Source organism: Staurois parvus, unplaced genomic scaffold (assembly GCF_062004578.1).
Source record: "Staurois parvus isolate SC_StPar_1 unplaced genomic scaffold, SC_StPar_1.0 ptg000287l, whole genome shotgun sequence".
In the NCBI taxonomy this organism is placed as follows: Eukaryota; Metazoa; Chordata; class Amphibia; order Anura; family Ranidae; genus Staurois; species Staurois parvus.
The window spans coordinates 25,849,778-25,876,430 of record NW_028318083.1 but is presented as its reverse complement, the minus strand read 5'-3'; the positions used below and the strand labels follow the sequence as shown (position 1 = coordinate 25,876,430).

Sequence of the window (26,653 nt, the reverse complement as noted above, 5' to 3'; positions counted from 1 at the left end):
GCTAATCTCATTTTGTTATCTATATAAAAAAAACACCTGTCCACAGGATCAATCAAACAATCAGATTCCAAAAACTTCACCATGGCAAAGACCAAAGAGCTGTCCAAGTATGTCAGGGACAAGATGGTAGACCTACACAAGGGTGGACTGGGCTACCAAACTATCATCAAGCAGCTTGATGAGAAGGTGACAACAGCTGGTGCAATCATTCGCAAATGGAAGAAACACAAAACAACTGTCAGTCTCCCTAGGTCTGCTGCATAATGCAAGATCTCACCTTGTGGAGTCCATGATCATTAGAACAGTAAGGAATCATTCCAGAACTACACGTGAGGATCTTGTCAGTGATCTCCAGGCAGCTGGGACCACAGTCACCAAGAAAACAATTGGTAACACAGTACACTGGCAAGGATTGAAATCCTGCAGTACCCGCAAGGTCCCTCTGCTCAAGAAAGCACATGTCCAGTCCTGTCTGAAGTTTGCCATTGAACACTTGTATGATGCAGAGGAGGACTGGTTGAAAGTGTTGTGGTCATATGAGACCGAAATCGAGCTCTTTGGTATCAACTCAACTTGCCGTGTTTAGAGGAGGAAGAATGCTGCCTATGACCCCAAGAACACCATCCCAACTGTCAAACATGGTGGAAACATTCTGCTTTGGGGGTGTTTTTTCTGCTAAGGGGTCAGGACAACCACATCAAAGGGATGATGGACGGGGCAATGTACCGTCAAATCTTGGGTGAGAACCTTCTTCCCTCAGCCAGGGCATTGAAAATGGGTCGTGGAAGGGTTTTCCAGCATGACAATGACCCAAACCACATGGTCAAGGCAGCAAAGGAGTGGCTCAAGAAGAAGCACATTAAGGTCCTGGAGTGGCCTAACCAGTCTCCAGACCTTAACCGATTGAAAATCTGTGGAGGGAACTGAAAGTTCAAGTTGCCAAACATCAGCCACCAAACCTTAATGACCTGGAGAGGATCTGCCAAGAGGAGTGAGCCAAAATCCCTCCTGAGATGTGCGCAAACCTGGTGGCCAACTACAGGAAACGCCTGCCCTCTGTGATTGCCAACAAGGGATTTGCCACCAAGTACTAAGTCATGTTTTGTGAAGGGGATCAAATACTTATTTCCCTCATGAACATGCAAATCAGTGCATAATCTGTTAGACATGCATGTCTTTTGAATTTATTTGTTGCTATTCTGTCTGTGTTACAATACACCTACCACTTGATTTTTATACTGATCATTTCTTTGTGAGTGGGCAAACATTCAAAATCATCAGGGGATCAAATACTTATTTCCTTCACTGTATGTATGTTTATATATATATATATATATATATATATATATATATATATATATATATATATATATATATATATGTGTATATATATGTATATATGTGTGTGTGTTTTTATATGTTTATTAATGCAGCACAAATTAATAAATAGTGTAATATGCAGAATGTCAGTCCCAAGGTGATATGTTCCAAATTTTGGGGATTTGTAAGTGTAAATACAATTTGTTTAACCCCTTCCCACCGACTGTACGCATACATGCAGCCTCATGGAAGTGGGTCTTTATCCGTGAGGCAGCATGTATGCGTATCTCTCTTTGTGCTGTCAGTTCGCCGCACAGCACGCTCCCAGCACAGAGACCGGGCTCTCACCAACTATCCAGACCCGGGACTTCAGATCCGTTTCACCTGATTGCTGTGATAGCCTTCAATTGGCTAACACATTGATAAGTCATTGTGAGCCTGCCCCTGTATTTACTTCTGCTTCTGAATGAAGGAAATGATACATTGTCTCTTTATCTTGTTGCAGGAGAGGAAGATGTAAACAAACAAGTGTTTAAAAATAAATACATAAAAAATAAAAAGACTAGATCAAGGTTTCATCTAGGTCAGTGCCAGGGTTAGGGTCGATGTAAGGGTCAAAGGTCTGGGGTCATAGATCGTAGTTGTAATATTTTGGTTAGTGCCAGTCTGCACAATTCACTAAAGGTTATCACGTGCACTATGATGGTCACATGACCACATAATGCATGCGATTATGAAAATGTAAATTCACTATTTCTTATATAAGGTATTTAGCGCAAACACCAAAAACACTTGGTAAATACCGCATAATAAGGTATTAAAGTCAATTCACAGAAGGAAATAAATGTATGCTGAAATTTAAATAGTGATCCAAGCTTGCAATAGTTATGACAATGGTCAGACCCAAGGTAGGAATTCAATGACTGGTTTCCAGCAGGAAAGTGCAAGCTGGAGCAGGTGGCAGCTAGATTCCACTCAGGAGTTGTTTCTAGAGGCTGGCAGACTGCATAGCACAGAAGACTGAGCCCCTTGAATCCCCTTTAAAGTAATAGAGCAGGAGGAGAAGATCTCGAGTGGTCCTTTTAAAGGAAAAATGCTTTAAGGTGCACACATTGCTACATAAATACACGGATGCTGATACCCCGCAGAAGTTCTGGTTACCCAAGGCATGAACTATGGAGCTGCATAACCAACGCATAGGGTACTTTAAGCCCTCAACCGAGAGAAGCTATGCCATACCAGCCATGACTAAATTGTTGGGTGCATTACATTTTTTGAGAAAGCATCCTATCAGATGGTAGTTGGCGAGATAGTGGAAATTTCACAGGCCTCAATTTCACATCTCTTCACCAATATACTGTACAGTTTCCATGCAGTAGCAGCCCAATACATATTTTTTCCACAATCAGGAGTGGGATCAAAGCAAAAAGGATTATCGTATCGCCAGAATCTCAGATGTTCTAGGTGCAATTGACTGTACGCCCATTTGCTTTTTTTGCACCATCGTTTAAGGAGCATATCTAACACAACAGGAAATTTACCATTCCTTAATTATCCAAGTGGTATGTGATGCCAATCTGATTGTTGTGAATGTAGTGATGTTTATGCAATGTGCTCGTGATAATTACTGCATGAAACCATGTGGTAAGTTAACGCATAATTTGGAAATAAAACGCATAGAAGATTTTAAGGAGCATTTCTTCATGAATTAATTCATGTTTTACTTTACGCTGTGATATTTTTCCGCATACTTGGATGCAGTAAAATATTGCTTAGCGAATTGTGTCCAGTATGTTTTAGGTAGGATGATAAAAGGCAATATACGCAACATAGTTACTGGGCTCTACTATGGGTACAACCAACAACTAACATACACATATGTGGTATCTCTGCGATCAACAGGAGCAGGATAAATTATTTTGGCTTGTTCTTTGGTGGAAAATTATGATAATGGAAAGAAATATACAGCTAACTTTTTTTTTTTTTTACCATTTTGGACCAGTTTTTCTACAAAGAAAAATCAGAAGATATCAGTTACCATTTATCACCAGAATAAAGTCCAATTTGTCCTGAAAAAAAAAAACAAGGTATAGTCAGCCTGGATTCACAAAGTAGTTGTGGTGATATGTACGGTTTTTAGGAATACATGTCAAAAGTTGCAAAATTGTGTTTAGGCGTTAACAGTTGCTACCTTTAGTCACTAAGGGGTTAATAGAATTATCAGTATAGTTAAATATTTCATAGGGCTTTGAAGCAATTTTTATGCTTTTTTTTTTGCTATGTTTTTCTTAAACGCAGATTTTTTTTGGCTTATTTTTCTTCAACAGAGCACTTAGCCCCACCACCTTCCCAGACATTCATACTGCATTTCAGACTCCACTCTATCATCCTACCCCTATTCACCCCAAGACTCGGCCAGGTCCAGATGTCCGACAGTATGACCCAGTCACTGGCAAGCTTATTCGAAAAGGATCACAGGGTTCCAGTCAGTCGCCATACATTCAGTCACCGTGCCCATCTCTAGGCCTAGCTGTCCATGGAGAACATTCATCCTTCAGGTACAAAGAAGCACTAATGTGGGACTGTATTTTTTAAGGCATTTTACTTGTGTTGGTGTGATATTTCAACCATTGCTTGCATTTCAATCTACATTGTATTTGCTTTTTGTGTAAGCAATCCACCACCACACAATTGTCAAGAGATTACAATGTATATTACTGGGGTTGGATGAGTTCATTGTAGTAATCTTTAGTAGGAGCATTGCATCCTCTCAGTTTATACAATATGTGCAATAGGCACTTTTTTGCTGATTTAGCAGTATTTCAGTATATTTGAACATTCATTGTTGGTTTTCTAATACAAGAGAGCTTACATTTTGGTAATAGCAAACCAAAACTTCTGAACAGAGTAGTGAAGGGTTTCAACTTCTTTGGGTTTAAGATCTTTCCTCACTTCTGTTGGTTGCTTTGAGATTTAACATTTTTTTTCTAAAATAAAATAAAAAGGTTCTTACACCACACAACAAAAGTTTTATCCCATCAATGACCATTCTGCAGCGTATGTACATTAACCAGTCGGTGACCGGTCTGCAGCTTAAGTGCCTTAACCTCTCAGTAATTAATCTGTCACAGGGAAAAACGTTGCCCCTCAGTCCTCCAGCTTCTAGGTGTCAATTGTTGCCCCTCATTGTCTATAGTGATCTGTTTCAGGGGCATGTGCATCACCCCTTTAGTGATGAATATTCCATGTGTGTGCAGTGACCTGTTCTCTGCCTAAAATCCATAACCTCCAGCCCCTGCTCAGGTGGTTAACCCCTCAGAGCCCATTCCTCTCTGCAGTGTGGTAGCTTCTCAATATTCAGTTCTCAGTTCGTGTGCTTTATCTTCTCATTGCTCATCCTGAAGATGTATGTTTTGTATATTAGCCTATCGGCACCCAGTACACAGTTAACGTAGGTTAATCCCTCAGCATTTACCCCTTAGGTTTCAGCTTCCAGCACATGTGCAAAATTGCCTCTGCCCATCCTCTTTGCGTTAACCTCTCAACAGTTTCCTGCACATATGCAATAATCTCTCATATTTATTCAGTGCACCATGCCATATCCACTGATTCTGGTCCAATGGGAATCTTCTCTACATTGCCCTATTTCCTTTTTAAACAATCCCCAGAAACAGAGTCCTGCCCCAGCAACTACCTCCGCTGCTTCTGGACTCCCTTCACAGAGTCCCCATTTGCACTGACCTACTACTCCTATATTAGTATCCTCCTCACCACCTCTACAGTCCATGGTGACAATTGCGACACATTCATTGTCCCAGAACAATTTGCTTCAGTTTTAATTGGCCTGTTTCCTGGACACAGATTTTAACCTCTGCCTCCTATTTTAAACGCTCCATGTGAATAGATTGGCTCCCATTCTACCTCTCTATAATTACTCAGTTTTGTAAATGAATGCTCAATGCATTATGGGACACATTTCTGCACCCCTTTCATTCAGCTCTATGGCTATGACCATAATTTTAGAGATTTTGTTGCTAATTATTGGGATATCAGTGACCACCCTTTTTAAATCAAGATGGTTATTTTGCTGCCCTAAATTTCACACATCACATTAACATTTTCATCCCCTCCGCACTCCTCTCCTGCATGTACTGCTCCTTGTCATACCCTCCACACTTCTCTTCTGCACAAACTGTCCACTGTCACAACTCTGCACTCCTCTCCTTGTGGAGCCTGCTAAGACACATTTTGACCATTGCTTGTCATATCTCTAATTTTTCTTGTTCTGTAACTGGCACACTTGCTAGTTCAAATAAAAAATGAAACATGGCAAAATGGTGCCTTGTTTCTTGCATAAAGGAAACAAATAGAGGACAAATAATTTCAAGTCCTGTGTGCAGGAACTGAATTTATTTGTGTTGGGCGTTTTGCTTATGTACACCCTTTGCAGCAACCATGTGAGAGTACATGTAGCTTTTAATGCAGCAGCAGAATTTAGGAAGAAAAAAAAAAATATGTATTTTTTATTTTTTCCAGAGTGCCAAAAATGACTTGCTATTTTATATATCCCATTGCATTGCAGCCCTTATTATTGACAGTTCACATTACCTAGTATTGGATGACAGCCTGTGAACAAAATGTGGATATTCTAAAGACAATGTTTTGTTCAGTGTCCAGTGGAACCGCTTAGTATTCAGTTGATATTAGACTGGATTGGGCCATGATAAAATTGCACAGATGCATCTAGCAAAATCTAGTTACCATGAAAGGCAGCATACGTGCAGTGCCAGAACATTCCATCTGCAGATACTGGATCAGTAAATCTTTAATTAATGGAGTCTGTGTAATTGGTTCCTTTTTTGTCTCCTAAGTAGGGTCAGGGTTTGTTGTACAAAATGTCTTTATTACAGACCTACCTGGATAAATCCTTTATTTTAATGTTTAGGCTACACTGCCTAAACATATATATATATAATTTATTAAGTACATTTTTGTATCCTGTAAAATTATGGTAATAAAATCTATGTAACGTTTATTAGTGTGTTTTTTTGCTTTGTGTATCTTTCAAAGCACTTATTCGGTAGGAAGCAAGAATGCTTGGTTTGTTATAGACCTTAATCTGTGGCAAGATATGTTAGGACATTAGACCTAAACTTTAGAGGCCCAACTTTCCTCCTAAAAAACCACAGACGAGGTGAAAGGAGAAAGTGTATGAAAATGATCTTAAACGTGTTACTTGGCACGTATTGTTCCTGCAACCTCTGCATGTTGTACTTATGCGTTCTGCTACATAGAAGCTTAGTGCAAGTGACATTTCTCCGAGAATCTAACCATTTAGCCTGTCCATATCCACATACAGTATTAACCTAGAATAGGTAAGACATGAGTGTGGATGAGCAATGTGTAATATCAACATATAAATAAAAGCCTTGACAACTAAAGAATTATCGCCTTCAACTTCATCTTTGTTGTCTGCAGATTGCAACTGGACCAGTAAAGCTTAAAGTGAACAAGAGAGAACTGGCTGCACACAGAGTACAATATTGTGATAAAAATGTAGTTCCATGCACATTAAAAGCAAAACCCTGCCTGGGACGATACTCTCTGAAATTTTTCACCTAACAGAGGGCTCACCTGTTTTTTTTTTTGTTTTTTTTTTGTTTTTGTTTTTTTTTTCCTTTCTTGTGGATTTTGTGTAGGGTTTGGATGAGAATTAGTCCAGTGGTTGCAGCCAACAGACAGGAATGGAATCCAGTACAGGGCTTTAAAACCGTGTTTTTTGCTATGAGCTTGATCTGCACACATCAAGTGCCTGCAAACTCTTCTGTAAGTCTCCTAGTTTGATCTTGGTGCTCTCTTGGATCCATTGCCCAGGCTGTTTAACAGGTCTTTGATGTCCCTCTAAGTAGAGAATAAGCCCCCTACTCTTCTGCTGCTAAGGCCTGTCTAATCTACTGATGCTAAGGACATGTCTGATTGACTATCTAAAGACCCTGAGTCTGTAAAGGATGGTTTTACATAGTTTGGTCTAATTCTTCCCAGCATAGTATAGCAGCTGAGGTTTTGTTCTTTGATTAAGAGTAAATATTCTTCCAGTTGGGAAAAAAAGATTGACGTTTGGTGTGCAGTGAAGGTAATTCTGGAGAAGGCAGCAGTTTTAAGTGTACTATTCTAGCACGGATAAGGGATACCACAGGCCTTTTGTTTGATCAGTTGATGGGGTTTCTTACATCTTGTGTCTAGGATTGCTTGACAATTGTTGAAGGACTGCTATATATTGCATTAACCAGAGTTAATGACCACTTACTGTTGAAGTGTGTGCCTTTTTTTTTAAATAAATTATCACATTCCCTCTCCTCGTCAAGCTCTTATGAAGCTGAGAACAAACAGCAGCACACTGATCTTACCAGTGAATGGCTGTGGGGGTGGGAAGGGGGCGGGGTGTCAGGACAAGCCTGGTTATTGAAGGAGAACAAGCTGAGTTCCCAGCACAGCTAGAGAACTGAGCATGGTGTGTTCTGCTTAGTATGGTCAGTTTCTAATTGTAAAGCAGAAGGACTGGCATGAACAACGGGGATTTCACACAAAGGAAGCAATGCGAACAGGATCCTTTTTCATACATGTACATGGTACAGCAGGCACATATCAGTAATATGCAATGTTGTGATTAACACCACTGGAATACTTACAGAATATGTAAAGTGGTATTAACCATTAGCCGCCCGGCCAATGGCCGTTTGGCGGCTTGAAAAGCGCTGCAGCTTTCCGGGTGCACGCCATTTGGCGTGCTCCCGCACATGCGCGGTTTGCGCGGTTGCAGAGCGACGCAGCAGTGCAATCTGTCACCGCCCGTGCACCTCGGACACGGCCGATGACAGATCCGAGTACCGGCTCCCGTTGCCGGTACCATGTGACCTGCTGTGACCAATCACAGCAGGTCACATGACAGTTGTATACAATGGATGGCTTCATTCATGATGCCATCCATTGTATACTAGTGCCTAGCTGTGAATGGTCACAGCTAATCACATGCACATATCATGTGATTAGCTGTGACCAAATCACAGCTAAGCACAAAAAAAAAAAAAAAGCTGAATGAATCGATTTCATTCAGGTAAATGCTTGCTTATAGCAAAGTAATTATTTGCTATAAGCAAATTGTGTAAAAAAAAAAAAAATACTGATCACTTCCCCAAAGTAGTACAGTGTTACTATGGTAACATTGTACTATTTTGGTCATAGCAAAATATGAAAAAAAATCTTAAAAAAAAATGTAATAAAAAATTAAATATAATAAAAAAATTAAAAAAAAATAAAAAAAATATATATTTTTTTTTTTCATACTGTCACCAGTCAGTGTCGCTGTTCACCGCCATGCCAGTTATATGATGACGCTGTATTGCACTGGTGACAGTATGTAAAAAAAAAAATAGTGAAAATAATTTTTTTAATTTTTTAATTTTCCGAAAAATTATGACAAAAAAATACAACTTCAAAAAACTCGCCATGCCTCTTATGAAGTACGTCGGACTGTCTACTCTGCAAAAAGGGGTCATTTGGGGGATATCTGTACTGTTCTGACATTCTTGGACCTCAAGATATTAGATTGGCTGTCAGTACTTCAGGATTGATCAATATTCAGATCTATACCATAGTTTGTGAATTCTATAACTTTCCTACAAACTAAAAAATACATCCTAATTTGGGTTATTTTCACCAAAGACATGTAGCAGAATACATCTTGGCCTAAATTTATGAAGAACAATTATTTATTTGTAAACTTTTATAAGAGAAACAAAGAAAAATGTGTTTTTTTTTCAAAATTTTTGGTCTTTTTTTGTTAATTTAGCAAAAAATAAAAACCCCAGCGGTGATTAAATACCACCAAAAGAAAGCTCTAGTTGTGTGAAGAAAATGATCAAATTTTAGTTTGGGTACAATGTTGTATGACCGCGCAATTGTCATTCAAAGTGTGAGAGCACTGAAACCTGAAAACTGGCCTGGGCAGGAAGGTGTAAAATTGCACGGTATTGAAACGGTTAAACCAAAAAGCAAACATTTTATAGCTTTCCAATTCTTAGATGCGATGGCTACAATTGTTTTCTTTTTAGGCTTTCTGTCCTTTCACCTTTTCATCTAGCCAGTAAGCCTGTTTTTCAACAGAACAAGCTTCTACTGCAAATGCACTTACCACTAAACATGGGTGCTTACAATGATCAGCTTGTATTCATGTAAAATCTTTATCCAAAAGGAAAAATAAACTGTTGCTGTAACAGCAGTGTGAGCTGGAGTTTGGTTTCAATTTTTTATTGTATCTAGATCTGCTAGTACATCTAACACTTCCTCCCCCCCCTTCCACCAACTGACAATGCCCCATGTGCTCCTTCATCTAGAGTAGAGGCACTTTATTACAGGAGGTGTGTTGCTGCTCACATCACCTGGTGAAAACAAAGGGGAAAAAAAAACTAAAATAAGAAATTTAATGCAGCTACCACACTAGGGATTGTTAAGTTGCAGTATATTACATTTTTGGTTTTGGGTTTGAAGTGGTTCTAACAGTCCAAGGTTTTTTATCTTCATGCATTCTATGGATGCACAGAGGCAAGCCCGCACGAGTGCCCCAGTAGGAAGCTGCCTCAGAGTAGGGAGGAAGAGTCAGGAGTGCCGGAAGGAGAAATGAGAGGACAGGATCAGGGCTGCTCTGTACAAAACTATTATACAGATCAGGTAAATATAACCTGTTATAATTATAAAAAAAAACAAAGATAACCCTTTTAGAATGACTTTAAGGCTTCATGCACACTGGGCTTAAAAAACGCCAGTTTCCTTGGCTTAAAAAAAGCTCATATACAGCATTTTTGTGCAGGAGTTTAGGAGAGATTTAGGGTTTTTTCTGCCAGAAAACACCTGTCAAAATCGCAAACTAGAAGGGTTTTTTTTCTTTTCTGCCTCTAAATGCTGAACTTGAAATATGCCTCTAAACGTTCTAATGTGCATGGACACATAGGATAACATTTAGCTGCTTCTATAGGCAAAACACAAAATTCATGTCAATGCAGTGTTTTTTTTTTTTTTTAGCCACTGTGCATGAAGCCTAATATGACTTTAACAAATAATCTGTGCTGTAGGAAATGAAGGTATTGCTGGTTGGGTGGGGATGGAAGGGGTGCTGCAGCTATACTGAGAGAGAACAATAGTGTGAGGAGTCAAAATACCCCTGCACTGATTGCTCTAGGATGTATCCTGGGAAAACTGGAAACTAGACATGTGCAGTTTGTTTCGTTCCGAATCGGAATTCGGACAAATTGTTTGTTTGGAGATTCGCATGTATCTGAATTACAATAGTAATAAATTTAAACAAGTTCAGAATAATTAAACGGAATTCATCCAAAATTCGAAAACAAGAATAGAATAAAATAGAATAGAAAGTAAAGAAATAAAATAGGAAAGCAGTACAGTGGTTAAGTGATTAGCACTTCCACCAGGCAGTACTAGGGTCATCGTTTCGAATTCCACCCACGGTACTACCTGCCTGGAGTTTGCATGTTCTCCCTGTGCCTGCGTGGGTTTTCCCTGGGTACTTTGATTTCCTCCCACCCTCAAAAGATATGCCGGTAGGTTAATTGGATCCTGTCTAAATTGGCCCTAGTATGTGTGAATGTGAGTTTAGGGACCTTAGATTATAAATTCCTCGAGGGCAGGGACTGATTTGATTGTACAATACAGATGTAAAGGGCTGTGTAAATTGCTGGCTCTATATAAGTACCTTATATAAAATAAAAGAATAGAAAAGAAGAGAAAAGAATAAAGTAAAACAATAGAAAATAGACAAATAGTATAGTAAATAGAAGAGAATAGCGTAAAACAGAATAGAAAATAAAATAAAGTAGAACATAAGAGAATTAAATAGAATAAAAAAAAAATTAGCATGAATATAATTGCCTTCCGAAATTTGAATTTCGAATAGAATTAGAAAAGAATAGAAAATAAAACGAGAATAAAATGGAATACAAAGGAATACAAAAAAATAGAATGAAATATAAAATCAATAATTTAAATAGAATAGAAAAGAACTGAGTAAAATAGAATAGATAATAAAGGAATATATTAGAATTAGTAGAATAGCATGAAACCTTCTTCCGAAATTCAAATTTTGAGTAGCATAAATAATTAGAAAAGAATAGAATATAACCATCTTCCAAAATTCAAGAAATTTAAATAGAAAAGAATAGAAAATAGAAACTAAAAGAATAGAATGGAAAACACAATAGCATGAAATAGAATATAACTGTCTTCTGAAATTAGAATTAAATGGAAAAAAAATTGAAATTCAAATAGAATATAAAATAAATGATTAGAAAAAACAATAGAATAGAACAGTCTTCCGAAATTTGAATAGAATAAATTTGAATGCCGATTCTAATTTTCTGCATAAACAAAACTAAACAAATTTTGAAAACTAATTAAATTAATTTACCTAAATTAAATTATTTAAATAGTGAATCGAAACAAAACTACGGTAATTTTTTTGTTCTGCACATGTCTTCTGGAAACTGTTCACCCCAAAAGCTTTCAGCGATGTGAGAAATTGTCTAGGTTCAGACAATGTAGTTAAGGTGTATAACTTGGTAGTCTTCCGCTGTTGAGAAACGAAACCCTACAATTCTGTATTGTCTGCTGAGAGTAATATAGAAGTCAAGGCCCTGTGCATGGTCTAACTCTAGGATCCAAGTAATTTCACATGGATTTCTTTTAAAGACAAACACATGATTCAGCACTGTTAACTTTAGCCAGGGAATATTATAAGTGAAATATGTTAACACTTCCTCGGGAATGTCTAGATTCTTTTAATTAGGAGACAATGTTTCAAGGCCTCACAGGGCCTCTTCATGTTAACATTCCATTGCTGAATCCTCTAACAATATGTTCACTCTCCTTCTCAAGAGCAGAGGCATTACCTTAGTATACCCAGTCTCTGGTATTTACCTGTAAAAAAAAAAAAAAAAATTTAACTCCGGAATTAATGAAGGCATCTTATTATGGACCTTCAAACACTGGGTTCTACATTGTACTAGGTATATTAGCATTACGAGTGCTCTCATTAGGAGCCAGGGTATTTGTTTGGTATACCCAGTCTCTGCTTAATTCACCTAAGGGAATAACGAAGGCATCATGGGGTATTGCTCTCAAACACACTGAGTGCTCACCTAACTGTGTTGTCTTTTGGCCAATAGAGTGCTATAATGTTTAGGAGCAAAGGTATTGCCTCTGTATACCCGAATCTCTACTAATCACTTACATGGTCATTCAGTTCTATTATAGCATCTCCTGTTCCTGTGTACTCTACCTTAAGAGCAGAGTGCTGTCTCCATACTCAGTCGTGTTACAGTTCTCGGTACCTGAATTTCTGAATATTGACTCTCACTAGATGTCTGTGGTTTATGCATTTTTTTTTTGGTATAACCTTGGTTCCTAGCTACTGTTTTTAGATGCCTATATGGTGCTCTACTATATCTAGTCCTGGAACAGTAGCTCCCCCTTAACCAGTTCCTGACCGTGCTCTAGCCAAAAGACGGCTACAGCGAGATCAGCTAGTTCTGGGAGGGCGCCCATGAATATGCTTCCAGGACCGCTCCCCATGGGGCGCGCACTGCCTGTGATCTGTGATTGCTGTGTCCTTCGGACACAGCTGATCACATGACTAAGGAATGGGCCAATCACATCCGCTTTTACCATGTGACCAGCTGTGTCCAATCACAGCTGATCACCGGGTAAATAGGAAATTCCGGTTATCTGCAGTCCTCTCAAGTTGACAGCAGTAGAGGAGAGCCAGTAAGCATCATTTCTCAGTGGGTCATCTACACTGATAATCATTGTAGCCCCATCAGTGCTGCCTAACAGTGCCACCTACCAGTACCCATCAGTATTGCCCATCAGGGTCACCTATCAGTGCCCATCAGTGACTCTTCACCACGGCCCATCAGTGCATCCTATCAGTGCCCATTAGTGAAGCAGAAAAATTACTTATTTACAAAACTTTATAATTGAAACCAATAAAACCCCCCTTTTTTTTTCCCCAAAATTGTTGGCCTTTTTTAGTTTGTTTAGCAAAAAATAAAACTCCAGTGGTGATCAAATACCACCAAAAGAGAGCTCTATTTGTCTCCAAAAAGGATAAAAATTTAGTTTGGGTACAGTGTTGCATGACCGCGCAATTGTCATTCAAAGTATGAGAGCGCTGAAAGTTGAAAATTGGTCTGGGCAGGAAGGGGAATAGGCAAGTGGTTAAGGTGATGCAGGAACAGCTGGAACTACCTCATGACTGTCAGCTGTTAGGCTTTTTTTTTAAATCTTTATGCTTTGTCACCTAGGGTAACACCATCTGATTGAAATTATTTGCAGCATAAAACACTGTGTGCACATCAATTTTTCCTGCCCTTTGAGGAGAAAAACTGGTGTTGCTTTCCTACGGGATGCATCATGTGAATTCTCCAGTGCCTGGTCTGATCCATTTTCTGCATTCTGTAGCTAATCCCTTTTGGCTACCCATTTTGCACTTCACCTCAATCTGCTCTGCTTTGTGAGTAATGGAGGCAAAGTGTGCTTTAAACACACAGGTGCAAAATGTGCTTTAAGAGATGTTGAGGACAGTCCTATTACATCAAGTGATATTGTCCCATGCTCCCCATCTATTTCATGGATGGTTTTCCGATTCCCCTCAAAGACATGACCTCTGTAGCTAAAATCCTGTATAGGTTTGTCCTTGTCACCAGATGCTCTGCTCTTTTGCTGCCTAAGCCTGCTGCTAGTCCTCCAATCTCTACTTCTACTTTCCTGTCAGTTTGCGCACAAATAATGAAGCAGTCTGCTAACTGATATTCCTAATTTTCCATTACTTTCTCATGGGCAGCATATGCCTCTATGCCTCTCTGGCACTGTAAATGTTCCTAAGGGTCTTATTCCTATTTTTTTCAGTTAGAAAGCCAAATTGGACATAGGATTGAGCATGTCAGATTCACTAACGCTGTACACTTGGCCATTCCTATGGTAGCTCAGTCTGCTCTTTAGCCAGATTACAGACTCATCTGTGGCTCCTACTGCAATAAACATTTTCTCATTACCTCTTCTCTCATGAACTTCTAGGTTTCTCATCTTTAGCACTTTAGGAGTGCACCTGTTTCCACAGCCGCAACCACCCCCACAGAAAATCGCAGATGTGTTCATCTTAATTGCACGCACTGGAAATCGCTCCTGCACTGGGAACCGCATTGCACTTGCAGCTTCCGTGTAGGCTGCTATTTCTAAACTGCTGCAGGGACCTTTTCACTGCATTTCATAAGGCAGGCAGCCCATTCAAATGAATGGGCTTCCATGCTTGTGCAACATGCGGCTAGCAGAGCCACAATAGTGTGAACCCTAGCCCTTGTATTAGTCCCAGTTTGAACTAGCTGGATTGAATCTGTTGGTACAAACTCTATTTGGGCAAATAGTAATGACATGGAAGAATTTTGGCCTATTTCTAGTACAGCTAGCTAAACTACATCATATGTGAGCAAAATCTTTCTCCCATGGGGACTGCAGATTGTCTACTAGTAAAACTTTTGTTTAAAACCATATCTCCACTTACTAGTGGATTGTGTGTATTTTGTAAGTTCCACATTCTCCTCTACAGTGATTCTAAATGCTTTTCTTTTTTTTTTTCAAGAAAGAACAAAACATGTCTATACTTACCTGCTGTGGGCAGTGGTTTTGCACAGAGCAGCCTGGATCCCCCCCCCCCCCCCCAGGAGTCCCAGGATAGCCGAAACACCAGTGTACATCGCTGGATCGAGAGAGCTTAGGTGAGTATTATAGGGGCCTGGGGGTGATGCTGCACACAGAAGTTTTTTTTACCTTCATGCATAGAATATGTGAAGGTAATAAACCTTGAGCCTTTAGAACCACTTTAAAGATCTCTCTATATTTTTACTCTAGTGGTGCTTTGACCTCCTAAGTCTTGACTCCCTCAGAGGTATTTTTTTCAACCCATGTGGTCAATGCCTATTTTTGTCTTGTGATTCCCAAGATCCAAGTTTGTGTTAATAACAGTGACTTACGCCTGCTATAGTGCTTAGAGCATGCCTTCCAGATTCACTGAAATATTTTTGTTGTCCTAGTTCTTAGAGTTCCCTTTTTATTACATGTGATATCTCCTCTATGGATTATAGTGACACTATGGGGTTTATTTACTAAAGCTGGTTCACTCAGAATCTCATGCAGTTCTGTATAGAAACCAATCAGCTTACAAGTTTTATTGCTAAAGCTTTCATGAACAAGCTGCTGTTTGAAACTGATTGGCTACAGGTGCACAAGTTTCTGAGTGAATCAGCTTTACTAAATCTGTAATTTACCCACTACAGGATTGTAGGATTTATGGGAACTTGGTTCACATACGTAAGCTCTATGCACATCGGAATTGACACAGGAATCCAGGTGCTTTATGTCTTACTTTTGAAGTTGTGTCTGTGCTTGGGCTGCCATTTTCCACACACACAGTGGCCCTCGGGGCATCGTATGATCCTTGTGAGGCAATTGAGAAGTCGTGGGTGAGAGAGCTTATGGTAAAGCAATCCATACATTTGTGTGGTCTCCGCCATGAAAGGAACAAAAATGAAATGATTTTATATCATCTGTCCAGCTTCTCTTTCTTACTTTTCTGGTCCCTGGCGTCTCTGCCTGAGCGTCGACTGAGTGATTTTTTTTCCATAGAAACCTGGAAAATATATAACCAACGTTGGAATTTTTTCTATTTAATAGCATGCAGTAACAGCCCTGAAGAAAGAGTCTTTTCTCCCTAAACGCGTTGGCTTGATGTACTTGTTGTTACTCTCAATAAATGTCTCCTACTCTACCATCAAAAGTGCATTCTTTTGGACATCAGGTGCTCCTTCTTTTCTACTATTCCAAGTATACGTGTGAAGATGACCTCAAGGCCTTACCAGAAAGGCAGCAGCTTAAACCCCAAGAGGGTTTAACGCCAATATCAACCACTGGGTACAACCGACTGGAGGGATTTCCCCCTACCCAACCACGCAACCACCCACCTCTGACCAGTGACTGATCCACTATGTCCTGCGCAGTCTTCAGCACAAACAAGATTTTCCAAATATGTTAGGGGTTGTTATCCTAGGCTTCAGCCTTTACCTCCCTTTTTAAAAATGTTGACCACCTTGCTGTTCTAGTTTTTCCCATATGTGTCCTCTCGGAGGATGTTTACTTTTTTCCTTGCGGCACTGCCGATCTGCTTTGGATACACCAGACTCCCCTTTGGCATCCCTTTCTTGTAGAATCCGTTCCCTTTTGCTCTTCGGATTTTTTTTTTCTTTGGCCTTTCTGCCAAAATTTCCTTAATTAATTTTGGTTAATTCCATGTCTGTTGAATCTCAGTGACTTGTTCACCCCTCAGCTGGATTGCCTTTAGACATCCCATTTCTCTGTGAAATACTTTCTCATGGTCCTTCAATGGACAAAAAAATAAAATTACATTTTTGCTCTTATGGTAAAGTATTTTTCATGAGTCTCTTTAGGGGGACAGGTCCTACCTTTGTGCCTTGACCCTATGTACTACTTGTTCACAAAACTGAGGCATGACGGTTAGGGGCCGGGTTATGGTGGGGAGGCCTTTAGCATTTTTATTTGCTGATGTCAGCCTCCTGAAGGCAGCATCTTAACCCATATATCTATAAATTACTTCTTCCCTCCATGGACTTCAAGAAAGTTTTTACAGTAAGACAAAAATCTTATTTGAAATTTTGGTAGGTGCTGGAGAGTTAAATTGCCTTATTGTCTTTTATGAAGATTTGCTCATTAGGTACTACTTTAGTTTCTAGGTTTCCACATTTGCCAAAAGAATGCTTGCACATTATTGCAGACTTACCTCCACTTTGCTTCAGTACTGACAGACCTTTCTCCAGTCCATCTGTTACCTTCATTTCCAATGATGGATCCAGCATCTTCACTTTTTTCTCATTGAGTGGCCAGTAGTGATGATGTAACTGCTGCATATCCACAGTGAAATTGCATGATCCTGATGCTCAACTCCATTTTTTGTATCTTACAGCGACTCACTAATTTTAAAAATGTTAACTTGCAAAAAGACAACAATTAAAGTGAAGCTAAAGGTTGTAATTTACTGTATAAATAAAATAATTTAAAAAGTCATGTTTACCTGTGCTGTTGAATGGTTTTTCACAAAGCAGCCCCAATTATCTTTGTGTCCCCAGTAGTTCTGGCTGCTTCCCCCTGCTGAGTGCTCCCAATAGCAAGCGTCCCAAGCCACACTTCTGGAATGACCATTGTCTATTCATGCACGCAGTGTGGCTTGGCCTCGCCCCACTGTCCTTCTCATTGGCTCACTGGATGTGATTGACAGCAGCAGGAGCCAATGGTTACCACTGCTGTGTGAGCCAGTGAGGGGAGAGAGAGTCCTAAGAGAGCTCCTGCTCTCATGCACATCGCTGCATCGAGATGGGGCTCAGGTAAGTATAAGGGGGGACTGGAGGAGGGGGGGGCACACAGAAGTGTTTTTTTTTTTCCTCCCTTAATGCATAAACCGCATTAAGGTAAATAGACCACCTGTCTGTAAAACTACTTTGTTTTCCTGTCCCACTGCCATCATTGCCTAACCTAGCTCGGTTGAAGTACTAAGCTTTCCAAAAGACCTTCAGCATCTGGAATACATATAGGTTTGTTGGATACCTTGCCCTCTGCTTCTGTGCATAGGAGAAAGGGACATAAGCTTTTTGACTTAAACAGATACACACACACCTCTGAGGCTTTGCTGCATTATTGAGTTACTGATCTGGAAGAAGACATGCATATCAGATGCCTCAGTGTGAACACATATTCTGGGTTAGTGACTGTTCCTAAACAAGGATGAGGATGACAGGCTTGGAGTTTGTACCAAGACTGCAAAGGTAGTGTCCATATTTCTATCCAAACGGGCACCTTTTCAAACGTAATTATTATGAATTTTTAATTTTTACACCCCACATTGACTTTGATGTCCTAGGATGCAAAAGCTTTGCTGAACTTTCTCCTATAAATGGCTAGTAAATCTAAAAAAAGGTTCAACTTTAAAAGACTATTAATAAAGTTTTGGGAAGCTAACGGGCTAGGAAGGAAACTGTGTTTTATGCTTTTTGTCAGCTTGTTTGAAGTCTCATTTCAAAGTACTGCTGCTGTTTGGATTCTTTGATTATTGTCCTCTGGTTAAAATAGATACTGGCCGTACTATTCCACAGGCAAGTTGATCCTGCCTGGAAAATAGTAGAGGTAGATTTGTCTTGGACAAGCTCCTGGACGGACATTGAAAGCCATCATAAGCTTGGGTACACACTGAGAAAATTGGACGTCTGGTCATCAAATTTTCAATGAAGGTGCGTATCATTAATACAGTGGTATTAAGTTGTACAAAAATTCTCGAATGACAAAGGAAAATGTTCTTTCTTGTGTTTTCTGTGTTTTTTTGCCACTTTTTACCGGGTTGTTCTTTGCTTCTGATCAGGTGCATTTTTCTCTATTCGATTATTTCCGTACGATTTACTGTACACATTAAAAACGGACGACGTGTCCATGAAAACATTTTTGGAGTTTGTCCCTTTGGAAATGTTTTCATTTGGAAAGTGAATTGGATGTAGACCGTCATACACACTATATGAAAATCAAATGATCGCTCCTTGTATGGAATTCTTCTTCCAATTTTCTTATGTGTGTATCCAGCAATAGGGACACACACCACATTTGGCATGTATTTTTTTTTGGGGGGGAGGGGGGGTGTTATCTGGTTTTGGTATCTGCTCCCGCTCAGATTGCCTGTGCAAGTGGAAAGTCAGGCCTCCACACTTCACCCACCGCTTTCTGGGACATATCACAGGTCCCAGAGGGCTTCAGAACTATCCGCAAAGTGCAATGCAGCTCGTGCATGTACAATAGGAAACCAGTAGCTGTCAGTCTGCTTTCCACACTAAAGCTACTGGCGCCAGAAACACGGAGACTAGTGTAGAACGAGCCCGGATGAAGATGGACAAGTAGCCCGGATCCTTGGACAAGTAGGTGTCTTTTTATTAAAAATCGTCAGCTGCAGGATTTGTAGCTGCTGACGTTTAATATTTTTTTTTCTATAGTAGAATAGTAGAGAACCTCTTTAAAGATCAATTCACAAATATTTTTTGTTGATAAAATGTTTTTTTTTTTGGTAGAAATTTCAGTCAATTCAATTAAATCAAACTGATCTTTGTATTTTGGAACAAATTATTTAAAATGATCTAAGCTATGATCAATCAATCATAAAAGTATATGTAAAGCACATGCTTTTTAAGTTTTGGAAGGGGGGGGGGGGGGTGGCAGGTTTTTTGTTTCTTTCTTTAATTTGTTCACAGGGATAAAACCTGTTAAACTTGTTTTGGTGGAAAGTGTCTGATGGGATATTTCCAAATTTCATGGAGATCTTGCTTTCTGCTGTGTCTTTGGGACAAAAGCTTAAGACAAATCAATCAAACAGGACATAGACGAGGAAAAAAAAAGTTACAGGAGTAATTAGAGGAAACATCTAGAAATGTTAATTTTGTTTAATTTGTACCCTGAAAAATTCTATTTTGCTCTGGAATTCATCCCTAAATAAAAGCAGTACACTTTCTGGTCCCTAGGTACACCTCTTCTGTAGCCCTGTAGTTGTAAATCTACAATGTAAGAGCATCTGAGGGCACTGTCTTCGACTGAGTAAGATTTGGTGATGTTATTACTTCCCTACTCACTGTTCTGCTTGCTGAAAGTTGACATGCCCTGCCTCTAGAAATACCCCATACACAGTATTTTTTTTTTTCTTTTTATTAGCAAACCGATCGCTGTACTAACTCAAGCGGTGTTAGTATAGTTATCTCCCCCCGTGCTATTTTTTCCTGACGGGGACAATTGTGACTGGAGCCGAGGAGAGCAGACTCACTCACTCAATTGCTGCAGGAGTTGGCTCCCTCCTGCTTTGGGTGCCTGGCATGGCTGGTCAGCACTAGCTGGTGTGCTGTGCTCTGGACACTCTGGGGGCTTTGGACCCTCATATTTCTCCAATCTGAGTGCAGAATAATGTGTGGTATGTTAGTAATAGGGAAAGGTTCAGCTGCAGGGAGACCCTTTGCTCTTTTCTGCCATTTTTATAGGTGCAGAGTTCAGTTACTCATTATGTGGAATCAGCTGGGTCCTGTTAGAATTTACTTCTTAAATATACATAGCTTGTTTGTAATATTTGCCTAATCAAAAACATTTAAATAAAAAAATTATCCAGAAAGGCAGGAAGAAATAGAATATAAGACTATCTGAAGGTAGAATAGCACTTCCGTTTACAGTGCCAAGAAGCTTGCTCATGTACTGAAAGAAACAGCATGGTAATTGACTAAGGAAACCCATTTTATTTGACAGAGTTGTTCAGCCCAGTCAAGAACAACTGTTTGATGATGAAGAGCTGCCTACAGCAAGTGCAGAGGAGGAACAGTCTGGTCCAGCTCGAAGAAAGCGTCAGCCTAGCATGTCTGAAACTATGCCTTTGTATACACTTTGCAAGGAAGACTTAGAGAGCATGGACAAGGAAGTAAGCTCAATCAACAAAATTATTATGTTTAGAAATTAAATGATAAATGCTGTTATATGCTTCTGTATATTATTTGTTTTGTCCCACTAATTACAAAGCAGCATAGATCCACACATTTAATTTGCAGTTACTTACTGCTGAGGTTCTACCTTACACTAGATATTAAGAGCACATGCGTGACTGCTGGAGTGTTCACCCCCCTAGGGTACATGTGCATACATTGTGTTTTTTTGTTTTATTTTGCACATCTGTGCTGTAGCTAGGTTGCTACTAACAGGTCACAATGTTAAACATACATAGTCCCACCTGATGATCACTGTTGCCTGACTAAGCAAAATTTAAAAAAAAAATTAATTCAAACATCTGTCTAGGGCTGTACACTCTTCAGATTAGTCTGTTAGCTGCAGGCACAGACAGGTGTTTTGCGAATAGCTTCGGACAGGAAGACTGTTGCTGTATGCACTAGATTCTGTACCTCTTGCCAAGTAGTACTACGTGTGGTGTTAGTGGCAGGGTGCCTTACTGGCCAAGACCTCTGGGGGCTGTGCCCATCATGAAAGGAAGGTTATATCCGGATGGAGTCTGACCTTCTTCAAATCCTGCATACATAAAGCCCTGTCGTGCCAAGGGTGCCACAACCTCCCAAGACCTTGGGTGTGTGGGGTACTGCTGGCAAAGACTTATTTGATTCATGGCTTGGAGCTGGGAAGCTGGTTTGGGTCAAGTTTGGTGCCGTTTTACAGCTTGATGCATTACTGTACCAATGCTAAAGTGTCTACAAGAGCTTCCTCCACGGCACCCTAGTGCACCAGTGCAACTTTGAGAATTGTTGCCTTCTGTGCCACCTTGTTCTCAAGAGGGTTTCTGGAACTTTGTGCGCTGCTGCTTTCTGAGGGCTTTTTTTGACTGGCAACTGCTTCTGACCCTCTTTCCATAGGCACTGTGGTCTCAGTCTCTCAGAGACCTAGAGTGTTTGGCCCAGAGTGTTCTCCCCTCCCTTTCCACAGCAGCAGAGGTCATAATTACCCCTATGTGGACAAAATTCACAGCACATGGCAGACCACAAGGTTAAAAGGGTCAGATGGCATTGTTATCTCAGGCTTGGCACATAGCTCCAAAGGGGGTGGTAGTTTATCCACATGGGACCCTAGTGCTCTTTGCTCAGATGCTCGCCCCCCAGTCTGACTGGCAATTCTGTTAGCCCATCAACAACACAATCTTACTCCTTCTTCTTTTTTTTATTTTATTTTTTTCCAGGGAGGATTTTTCTGCCTCCATGTTTTAATTCTTGGCCAGAATCCCATGCCTTATAGAGGCTATTTGATACCAGGGATCACAATCATACCCCTTCAGCCTCCCTTCAGACATTTGAGACAGGCAGCAGCGAAGGATAAACCCCAATCTCCTCCTGAGGAATCATATCATTTTAAGTCGCCCGTGGTTGAGATTTCATCCAAACGTAAGAATACTATTGCTACCCTTATTGACGCTGTACACTCCTGCTTTGCATTATAATGACTTGTGTATGCTCACCCCAAGGTCTCCTGCATAGGGTCCCTTAAATTGCTAAAAACAAGACTTTCCCAGTGCACTTGCTGGTGGAGCTTGCCATATATGGCCTCACTTATAAAAGGTTTTTATGTCTCCAGAAAGCTTCGTCCAGCAATATTCTTTGGAGGAAAGTTTTTTTTTTTTTTTTTTTTTTTCCCTGTGCATGTGAGCAGTTCTTGTGGTAGATCTTGTAATTTTTTCAACACGATGCACATGGTCCCTGTGGAGGATAATCCCATGTTCAAGGACCTGATAGGTAAAAGGTTAGAGGCCCTTTTGAAAGCCATTTTTCTTTACAGGCCCTGGCATGCAGTCTGTGGTTGCTTTTGTGGCTGTCTGGAAGACCATTGCTGTTTGGACCAAGTGCATGGCCCATGATCCTGGTTCCATTCTAATGGATTTTTCAGTCCACAGACAATTTGAGCTTATACCAGTGACCATACACTATTCCTTGAGTGGCCTGGTATACACACTTTGTCAAAATGCTAGTAAGCTTTGCCCTGTTGCAAGAATTGTCTTGAGCAGTTACCCTGTGAAGGTGAACAGTTGTTTGATGCCTCATTAGATAAGTACATCAAGGAGATCACAGGGGTTCTCTTTTCCCCAGAGAAATAAGGCTTGCTCCTCTTACAAAAAGACTTCTACTCTGTAGGTTAGGAAAAGATCCTTTCATCCCTCAGGCTTCCAGTTCCAAAGCGAAGTCGTGCACTTACTATCATAAGAAAATATGGCCTTCCAAAGCCTCTCCCAATGATAGGCTGCCCCCACTGTCAGATTATGGTGAAGTCTGTCAGCATTCTGGTGGTGGGAAATTTCAGAGGTCTTGCTTTGGTGTCATTTCCAGAGGCAGAAAACTGGAGTTTCTCACTCTGCCTTTTCTCTGCTTCATGCTACGGTAGACAGATTATTTTGCTGAAGTCTATCGGTCTTTGTCTTAAGGGGCCACTACCAAAAAAAAATTATTTCAAAGCTTCTGCTCAAACCACTTTACAGTTCCCAAACCGAATGAAGGAGTCCATCCCATTCTGGATCTAAGACCCTTAAATTGTTCCTGTGGGATTACAAGTGCAGCATTGAAACTGCCTGGTTGGTTATTGCATCCCTTCCTCTTGGGAATTTTTCTCTGCATGGGTCATTTGAGATGCCTACTTGCACATCCTCATCTTCCCTCCTCAACATTACCTACTTTTTGCAGTGGGCAATCAGGATTGCAAATGTGTCGCCTTTCTCTTTTGGGCCTGTCCACAGCATGTCAGATTTCACTAAGGTGCTTGCCCCAGTCCTGACTCTGCTACATGTTTAGGGGATTCATGTCAGTTACCTGGTCAATCTGTTGTTAGGATCAGTCCTCCCGAAGTCTGTTAGCCAACTTCCAGTGGAAACTGCAGATTGGATCCTCAAGTTATTGCTAGATTCATCTCACAGATTAGAATACCTGAGCCTGACAGACACAGTCCAGTCTAGGATTTTCCTGCCTCTGGAAAAACTGCTATCTCCCCACACTCTTGCCCTGGTCATTTGGGCAGAGAGGAAACCCTTGCTTCGTGCCTGTGCAAGACTCTTGGGCCTAATGACTACCTCTTGAGAGGCCATGTTGTACACCCAGTAACACTCCAGGCGATTTTACTGAACATTGTGGCGACATGCTTCAAACCCCTAAGGTGCAACTTTTCCTAACGTGGCTGATTTTCAGTCCAGCACTGTAGACGGGAGCACTTTCCTCCACAGGCGTGGAAAGTTCTCACAACAGATGCTTGTAGGACGGGAGAGCAGTCCTGAATTCTCTCTTGGTGAAGGGGATTTGGTTGTCAGAAGAAGCATATCTTCCCCGTCCCATATTGTCTTCAAGAAACAAATTTTACTGGTCACCGCTATCCTCCGCCCAGAGGGGAAATCTCTGTTGCGAATACAGGTAGGAATAAAAAGTAGAGGTTTAAAAATTAAACATTGAGAAATGTAATGTATCTGTTGCTAAACTAAAAAAAAAAAAATCTACAGCAAGTACAGATATTGGCAGAAAATACTACATATGTTTGCATTGTTAAATGTGTAGAATGTGTTATCTTTCCTGGCTGTATTGGCTTATAGCAAACCAACAACACAAAAATCAGCCATAATTTTCTGACCACAGACAGGTTAAGTGAATACCATTGATTATCTCCTTACAATGTCATCTGAAAGTTGGTGGGATATATTGGGCAGCAAGTAAACAGGTTGGTGTGTTGAAAGCAGAAAAAATGAGCATCACAGTTTCTTGCTTATGGGGCTGAGGAGTCGCAGACCAGTCAGGGTGCCTGTGTTGACCCTTGTCCACAGTCGAAAGCACCTACAATAGGCAAGTGAGCATTAGAACTGGATCACAGAGCAGTGGAACAAGAAGGTGGCCTAGTCCAAAGAATCCAGTTTTGTTTTACATCATGTGGATGGCCAGGGGTGCGTGCATCACTTACCTGGGGAAGAAATGGTGCCAGGATGCAGTATGGAAAGAAGGCAAGCCAGTGGTGGAAGTTTGATGCTTTGGATAATGTTCTGCTGGGAAACCTTAGTCCTGCCATTCAGGTGAATGCCACATAATACTACCTAAACATTGTTGCTGACCAAGTGCACCCCTTCATGGAAACCGTATTCCTTAATGTCAGTGGGCCCCTTTCAGCAGGATAATGTGCCCGGCCACACTGCAGAAATGGTTCAGTAATGGTCTGAGGAATATAACTGAAAGAAAAGAAAGAGGGTGTTCCAGTGGCGGGAGGGATAAGGAGACCTATTCACTCTCAATCACGGGAGAGAGATACTTAATCCAGAAGTCCCAGGTTTTGTGAAATTTAGTACGGTTATTATGGAGGGTACAGATGAGTTTATTATTCACCATAATCCAGTTCAATTTATGTTTAACATAATCGAAGCGCACCACAGCTTGGAGTATAGCTTTAAAGGGGAATTATATAGTTATAGACCTCTATACACTCTCCGGCCACTTTATTAGGTACACTTTGCTAGTACTGAGTTGGACCCCTTTTGCCTTCAGAACTGCCTTAATTCTTCATGGCATAGATTCAACAAGGTGTTGGAAACATTCCTCAGAGATTTTGGTCCATATTGACATGATAGCATCACGTAGTTGCTGCAGATTTGTTGGCTACACATCCATGATGCGAATCTCTCATTCCACCACATCCCAAAGGTGATCTATTGGATTGAGATCTGGTGACTGGAGGCTATTGAAGTACAATATACTCATTTTCTTGTTCAAGAAACCAGTTTGAGATAATTTGAGCTTTGTGATATGGTGCATTATCCTGCTGGAATTAGCCTTTAGAAGATTGATACACCAGTCATTGAGGGGTGGACATAGTCAGCAACAATGCTCAGGTAGGCCCAAGTTGGTATTAAGGGCCCAAAGTGTGCCAAGAAAATATCCCCCACACCATTACACCACCAGCACTAGCCTGAACCATTGATACAAGGCAGGATGGATCCATGCTTTCATGTTTATGCCAAATTCTTATCCTATTGTCTGAATGTCGCAGCTGAGATTGAGATTTATCAGACCAGGCAATGTTTTCCAATCTTCTATTGTCCAATTTGCAAATTGTACCTCCCATTTCCTGTTCTTAGCTGATAGGAGTGGCACCCCGTGAGGTCTTCAAGGTTTGATGTGTCATGCTTTCAGAAACGGTATTCTGCATACCTTGGTTGTAGCGAGGTGGTATTTTAAGTTATTGTTGCCTTTCTATCATCTCGAAACCAGTCTTCCAATTCTCCTCTGACCTCCGACATCAACAAGGCATTTTCATCCACACAACTTCCACTCACTGGATATTTTCTCTTTTTCTGACTATTTTCTGTAAACCCTTGAGATGGTTGTGCATGAAAATCCCAGTAGATAAGCAGTTTTTGAAATACTCAGACCAGCCTGTCTTGCACCAACAACTTGCCTGATTTTATTCGCTGTTTCTGAGTACCTTTTTCTAATTAATAAATTTTGGTTACTGAGGTAATGCACAAGGTTGGTGCGCTTCTCGTTTTTGTTTCACTTTGCAGTGTTGGTCGGGCTTCCCCAGCCTTGTTTGAAGCTGCACAACCTTTTATGCAGTGGTGGTCGCTTTTTCCAGTTCTGGTTTCATCCATTTTCCAACAACCATACCACGTTCAAAGTCACTT

General features: G+C 40.5%; 1 protein-coding gene across 5 annotated transcripts in view; it reads left to right on the top strand.

The window, feature by feature from the left end:
• Positions 1–26,653, top strand: part of CTDP1 (CTD phosphatase 1) — a 199,530-nt gene that overhangs the window by 79,175 nt on the left and 93,702 nt on the right. For 2 of the 5 annotated variants that reach the window (XM_089682340.1, XM_089682342.1), the window contains exons 10-11: positions 3,648–3,878; positions 20,773–20,941. In XM_089682340.1, coding sequence (XP_089538466.1) covers positions 3,648–3,878; positions 20,773–20,941 — 400 coding nt within the window. Of the gene's footprint in view, positions 1–3,647; positions 3,879–6,798; positions 8,568–20,772; positions 20,942–26,653 lie in introns of those variants that run through there. The other 3 variants (XM_089682341.1, XR_016313465.1, XM_089682339.1) reach the window with 3 other exon arrangements.